Source organism: Triticum aestivum, chromosome 6A, assembly GCF_018294505.1.
Source record: "Triticum aestivum cultivar Chinese Spring chromosome 6A, IWGSC CS RefSeq v2.1, whole genome shotgun sequence".
NCBI classification, from domain to species: domain Eukaryota; kingdom Viridiplantae; phylum Streptophyta; class Magnoliopsida; order Poales; family Poaceae; genus Triticum; species Triticum aestivum.
The window spans coordinates 28,449,627-28,456,665 of NC_057809.1; the positions used below are offsets into that span (position 1 = coordinate 28,449,627).

The 7,039-nt window shown below is 43.9% G+C and overlaps 1 protein-coding gene across 1 annotated transcript; it reads right to left on the reverse strand.

Moving 5' to 3' along the window:
- Positions 1 to 1,003: 1,003 nt before the first annotated feature.
- LOC123129357 (protein trichome birefringence-like 12) lies at positions 1,004 to 5,376 on the reverse strand. The gene is made up of 4 exons (XM_044549551.1): positions 4,784 to 5,376; positions 1,974 to 2,111; positions 1,374 to 1,623; positions 1,004 to 1,291 (listed from the first exon to the last, which is right to left on the reverse strand). Exons 1-4 carry the CDS (start codon positions 5,374 to 5,376, stop codon positions 1,004 to 1,006), a joined length of 1,269 nt encoding a protein of 422 aa, XP_044405486.1.
- Between the last annotated feature and the right edge of the window lie 1,663 nt (positions 5,377 to 7,039).

Genomic DNA, 7,039 nt, shown 5'->3' on the forward strand with positions numbered 1-7,039 from the left:
ATTTAAGAGATAAGACATTTTAAATTTTGAAAATCCAAAAGATTCTCGCTAACATCACCTGTTTTCGTCCTTATTTGCATGCATGTTTAAAATAAAATAAAAAGGCTGACGTGGCTAGAAAGGCGTGTGGCTCGACCTCATTCAGCCCACACGTTTGGCATTTACCAGAGTCCTATAACTTAGGACGCTGATAATTGTCACACGTGTGGCATGTAGTAACATCGCCCACACGTTTTTTACACTAAAATTGTCATAAAAAAACAAATCTCAAAAAACTAAAACTTGTCGTCCATACAGAAAGTTGTCATGCTTCACAATTAAAGTTGTCATCCTCTTATAACTACAGTTGCCATCAAAAAATATGTGGGCGAAATTGCTTCATGCCACCCGTGTGGACGTTATCATTTAGGATAACTTATGATTTGTTGATTTTAATTCTTGTCCTTCCTTTCTGAAGCATATTATGAATCAGTAAAACAGAGTGAAGTAAAAAATCTAAAATTAATGCAAAGTGCCTAAAATGTGAAATATACGAGTAAACAGCGCGTGGTACATAAACTTGGCAGGCGAGAGCACTTTTATATCGTGCTTTCACTGCTGTAAATTTGGACTGTGTGCTCTTGAAAGCCAAGTTTACAGTGTTGAAAGCACGTTGTGGGAATTGATTTGGTGTTCTCACATGCCAAGTCCGTGTACCACGGGTGTAAGAATAAAAATCTTGGCGGAAGATAAATTTTGGGAAGCGACAGCGCTTTATATTTATGATGAATGAAGTATACAAGAGATCATCATGAAATGGTATTCGAAAATAGAAAGGAAAACCCCAAAATTGGTATGACAAAGTCAGCTCGCCCTCCGGTGAATGATCTAATCTCTCCCTACCTTCTAGGATGACCATTTTGGTTCATGTTGTTCCAACTACCAAGCTCAGCATGTCCTTGGTGACAACAGAGCATCCACGGGGCAGTCATGATAATAATCCGAGCCTCGATGTGACGCGGCATCAACCTTTGCCCTGCTTGAAGTAGTGCAAGATCCGTGCTGCCAAGATGTCGACCCACGTATCCGGTACGCCGGGCAGGCACCAGTGCATGCAGTCCTGCCCCCAGACTACCGCCTCATCCTTCTTCTCAAGCCAGACAGCCGGATGGGCGTCGGCGCGGAACTCGCTCATGTAGGTCAGGTTGAGCAGCTGGATGTCCGTCTCAACTAGCGCTTCCTGGAGCAATGAGTTCACTAGTCTCGCGTCTTTGTTCACTCCCCCGAACCTCGGATCAAACCAGGAATCGAGCTGCACAGGATTTTGCGGGGGTCATGAAACGAAATTTTGAGGAAAACGTTAGATCATGAAAAGCTTGGCCCTCGAATGGTACCTCATTTTGTTGTAGGAGCCTGTTAGAGACACAGCTGCCGTTGTGATTCCAATCGCCTCCATCAAAGTGCCTGGGTGACTGTGTGCGCCACAGCTTCAGGGTTTTACTTGGGACCTCCCTTTTGATGTAGGAGCCCATGCTTTTGAGGGCTATCTTCAGCCCATCAAAGATGCTAAGTGGAGGCTCAATTGGTTTTCCTCCTCGGTAGAAAACAAGGGGGGTCTCTTTTGGGAATTTATACGAACCCCACCTGATAGAGAGACAATCAATGACCAAACTGCAAATATAGCTTTCACATGATAAAGTAAATGTAGTTCAGTACACATCACTAGGCACTTTTTAACTCAGGGTTATTATGTCACATAATAAATAACATTTCAAGACTCAAATGAAGCTTTTTCTAGGCACAAACGGCTCAGTCTCCAAGTGACTCCAACATAGAGAATATGCAGTGTTAAAATTCGATTCAAACAAAAATCATGAGCAATCTCAGTAGCCCTTGAACGAAATTAAAAAAACAAAATTTCACCCTATGCTACCTGCACATAAAAGAGGGGAAGAAAATAACAAAAGCATAGAGTAAATAACTTAACCACTTACCAGTGTCCAGTGTTGAAAATGAGCACGTCATAAAACTTGGTGATATTTATCCAATCGTCAGCAGGAATGTCGACATCAACTTTGTAAGTTCCCTTTATTCCGTCCTTCCGAGGTTCAGAATTCTCTATAGGCTGCCACCTTCATATAATCGTATCAATAGTTATCGCCATGTCAGTTTTATGGAAGTATAATAAAAGTATAAAAGTAAGGATACACTTCTGTTGTGTCTAAAAGCACAAATGCATGCAGTATTGCAGTTGAAATGTCAGATGCTATCTGCTTAAGTCTAACAAGAATGAGCTTCTAAATTATCGGCATCAACGTCCACATTATTGAAGTTTATACATCAGGAAAGTGACGAAACTGTTCGTGCATCTTTAACATATGGATATATAAAATAACACACGCAATCAAAGTAGGACGAAATAATAAAATGTACTTAGAAATCATGAAAGCTAACCATGTGCCAGACAATAAAAATGCTTGGATGTTTCTATAGGTAGATCTCAGTTTCTTCATCAAAATGTAGAAATGGCAGAAAAGGTATTCTTACTCATTAATATACTTCTGTGCCCAGAAACTATTTTCGTGGGTGTAGATCTCAGAGAAAAAACAAAACAAAACAAAAGCATGTGTTGCAACCTAAAATAAAAACGAAAGCAATAGCGCCAGAATTCACTGCTCAGCAGACAACACTACAGAATTGTACTCGACCACTGCAGAGATTAACAATGCAGCGTCACAACACCATTTGCTACGGAATAATTCCTGATTTCACATAGAGTGGAACCAACATTTCAGTTAAGTTTCAGTCCTTTACCCACCAATGATCATGATTCATGAAGCCAGGCACAGATCATCCAAACCAAAATAACTAAAAGTGCAACTCATCCAGATTTCTAGAGGGTAAAAAATATGAAAGTGGTTTTTCTACACCCACCCTTGGTGCACCCACGTAAGAAAACATACCAAAACATTTGAAAAAATCTGAAACTTTGTGGGAAAGATCATCAACAAATGTTAGAGAAGCTTGCAAATTTTCGTGGTCAAATGACATCTGAGGAGCTCTATACAAAAAAGACAAAATTACTCAAAATGTATGTGCACTGTTTGACCAAAATTTTGTAATTTTGTTTTTTTGTACAGTTCTTCTCGGATGTCATTTGACCACCAAACTTGGCAAGCCTCTCTAACATTTTTTGGCAATCATTTTCATAAAATTTTAGATTTTTTTAAAATGTTTTGTTTTTTTTTGCGTGGGTGCACCGTGGGTACACCGAGTTGGGGTTCAACCACTACTTTCCCAAAAAATATGCATCACCCGAATTATTTCCTGAGAATATCCCAAAACTACATATAGTTTACTCATGCTTCGACATCTCACATTACAGTAACTGTCGGTTATTAACCGAGGATCCTCTATTTTACATACATATCACAAACAATTAAACCAAGAAAATTGAATTCCTATAAGCGGCTATGGACACCAAATAATTCTATGGTTGTGGTTAGCTCTCATCTTGATGAGATTTAACTATTATGTCTTTTTTAGGCGACCCTAGCATATATTTTTAGTTTTTTTCCTCTATTGTTTCACTTTTATTTTCTTCTCATCTTATTTTTTCTTTCTTGATATTTATATTTTATTAAAAAAACATAAATGTAGTTACGCGTAGCCAGCTGCTTGCACCTGCAATTGCGAGGACATGCAGTTGTGCGCAACTGCAGCTGCGCCCGGTCGGTGGACATGCAGTTGCATGACTAAGGGCATGTACAACGGCATCTAATCAGCCGTCTGTAACGTATGCCACCTCAGATTTTTCATTACGTGGAGGAGAGAGAGCTAGGAGAGAGAAGGAAGGTGTCGTTAATTCTGAAGACGGTCGATATCCCAACAGTCTCGCTACCTACCGATAGCCTCGTCCCCGTTGTACGCTCAGGGGTCGTTAATTTGCCGTTTCCATGCAGCAGTACACGATGATGGAGGTTCGCATGCAGCGGCCTGCCCACGATCGACGTGCTACAGATAGCAAAAAAGCAGATTATTGTAGATGATGTTTTTACTGCTATCTATAAACGATGTGGATCATCATTACAGACTGTAAGTGTCTAGACCGATGTATATGCCCTAACATGCCCAATGCACATTTGCATGTAGCCGATGAACATGCAGTTGCGTACAAATCCAAGGGCGTGGGACTGGTGGACATGCAGATGCGAGTGATCGGTGTGCATGCAAATTTCGAAGTACTCCCTCCGTCTTAAAATAAGTGAGTTAGTACAAACTTGAATCACTTATTGAGTTAGTACAAACTTAAGTCACTTATTTTGGGACGGAGGAAGCATGACTCTAAATTAGGAGCAGCACTTAGGGGAGGTACCTTTTGGCTCTCGCATGTATATACATCTTATATGGAATTTTTTTTAAAATAATTAAACAAAAAGTCAAAATAGTTTGAAAGTATTTTTAGATTAAACTTGACTTACTTGTGCACTAGTATAGAAATTTCACACACAAAAAACCAACGTTGACTTCACAACGAAAAAGACAAAATTTTGCTATTATAGGTCACTATTCACGCTATTTTGATCAAAAAATTGTCTTTTTTGAAAAGAAGTCAAAGAGGACTTTTCTTTTTGTGTAACTTTTCTTACTAGTACAATGAAAGATAAAGTTTATTTTAAAAATATTTTCAAATTCTTTTGACTTTTTGTTGAATTACTATTTTTCTTCATATAGGGTACATATGTACCGAGGAACCAAACTTCCCCTCCCAGCACTTAGCAGACACCGTAGTACTAGGACTCACGTGTACTTGGCGAGGAGCACGGCGCGGTGGTAGCCGACGACGACGTCCTCTCGGGGGAAGTGACCGCCCTGCCACGCGCCGCGCCGCTTCCACTGCCGCACGCCGGGGTCGCCCGACCAGAGCGCGCAGAGCAGCGCGATGGCCATGTTCTCCGACAGCGAGTCCCCCACGAACCCGATCCGGCGCCCCCTGGCCGCCGCGAGGAATGCGGCGGGGTCGACCCTCGGGACGACGGCGCCGGAGCCGCAGCGGGAGGGGGCCCAGGAGAGCGCGGCGACCGGGGGACGGCCGTTGCGGAGGCAGTTCCAGCTGCTGCGGTGGAAGGGGCAGGACTGGTTGTAGAGGGGAGGCGGCGGGGGAGACGGGGTCGGGACCCAGCGGCCGGCGGTGGCATCGGCGGGGGCGGCGCCGCACGGGATGCTGGGGTGCGGCGGGGGCAGGGGCGGGGAGGAAGGGAGGAAGAAGAGAAGGATAATGAGAGTTACTGGGAGGAGGAGCAGCAGAGGCAGGCGGAGGGCCGTCTCCGGCCAGCGATCCCCCGGCAGCCAGGCGGATGAGAAGGGAAGAGCTTTCACGAGAGAAGTATCCATCATCGGACGCATGAGGGAGAAGAAATTTGTTTCCTTTTATACATCCTTAGATTTTGTTTTCCTTTACATGAGTTAATTTTGCGTAAGGTTTTAATAGCTTTCCATAGAATTTATGTGAGGTTTTAATAGCTTTATTTTCATTTTGCATAAGGTTTTAATAGCTTTCCACAAAAATTATGTAAGTTTTTAATAGCTTTAATAGGTTTTAATAGCTTTATTATCTCTAATAAATTGAGAGATCCAAACTGGAACAATTTCCATTCTGTAATATTATGTGTTTAGTTCTGGGCCATAGTTCACCTCCGTTCAATTTAGTTGATCTCTTTTGCTTCATGCATTATATATTACAATGATTTTAATCTAGTGATACAGCTCATAGTTCACTTCAGTTCAATTTAGTTTAGTTAATCTCACAATGGTTTTTGTTTAGTGATAGGCTCACAGATTGACGACATCGTTTATCTGCTCTCAAAATTCTGTTTAATTCTGCGCCACAGTTCAATTCACTTTAATAGTTTGATTGGTCTCTTTTCCACCTGCATTATATTACCATGATTTCCAATCCATTGATATGCTCACACATGGACAATATCCATGATTTGCTCCCAAAATATGTTTATCGTTTTTTCCAAAATATTGGCAGGAGCACTGCCCTTTATATGACCAGTGATAGGTGCCAGTCAACCCGCCCAAATTTGGGCGGCCACCGCGCGTGCGTCCAATTTGGCAGCATCCAACACTTCGATCCCCCCGCGTGGTGCGTTGTCTTCCTCCCTCTCGGCCGTCTCTCCCCTGTCGAAGCTCGCATTCCTGCCCTGCCCGTTTTGCCTCGCCGTTGACGTTTGCCGCTGATGCTCGCCGCCGGCACTCGCCATCGCCAAATCGCAGAAAAAACCCGCCGACACAACAGTTTTTTGTCCCGCTCCCATGTTGCATCCATGGTAGCCCCACTGGGGCCACCGGCCACGAGAACTGCTTCCCCAACCTCTGTTGCAGCATCACCAGAGACATGTGCGCTCGCAACCCCCAACCTATGGTTCTAGCAAAAATATACGACGGTACAAGCAATTTTGGTCTCTGGTTCCAACATTCATGTAGGTTCCAACTTTTTGATTAATCCAGTTCCAGCTTTCAACTTCTTCGGTAGCAGCTCTATGCTCAGCCGGTTGCAGCATATGGCGCCATTGGTAGCAGCTCGTCTACCACCGGTATTTTGCAGTGCCGCCCTTGACAGTTTACCGTTGGTGTTGGTTGCGGCTTCACCTGACATCGGTTCCAGCATTGCCGATGGGAGGTTGAAGCCTTTTCCAGCAACGGGTCCAGTCCAGCCTCGCCGTTAATTCCGGCAAAAAAAGGAGAGGCAACAATGTCGTCCCACGGTTGCCGTGGTCACCACTCACCACCGACGAAGAAAGTTGGTTCCTGCAAACGAAGACACCGGTCACAGGAATTGCGGCGGCTGGTTGCAGCATCTCATGGCGCTTGCGACACCGGTGGCAGCAAACGTGGTCGCCGTTTCCAGCAACCAACTTTGCCGGTTCCAGCACCCGTGGTCACCGGTTGCAGCATCCATGTGTGCTCCCTGTCGCAGCTCATCGTTGGTGAGGAGCTTCCAGCAAAAACCTTCCGATGTTGGGTCCCAGCATGGCGCATCGTCCCCTTGAAG

Coding starts and splice junctions, on each gene's coding strand:
- LOC123129357 (XM_044549551.1), bottom strand. CDS start 5,376: ATGATGGATACTTCTCTCGTGAAAGCTCTTCCCTTCTCATCCGCCTGG. Junction 2,112..4,783: donor GTGCTCCTCGCCAAGTACAC/GTGAGTCCTAGT, acceptor GATTATATGAAG/GTGGCAGCCTATAGAGAATT. Junction 1,624..1,973: donor ATTTTCAACACTGGACACTG/GTAAGTGGTTAA, acceptor TCTCTCTATCAG/GTGGGGTTCGTATAAATTCC.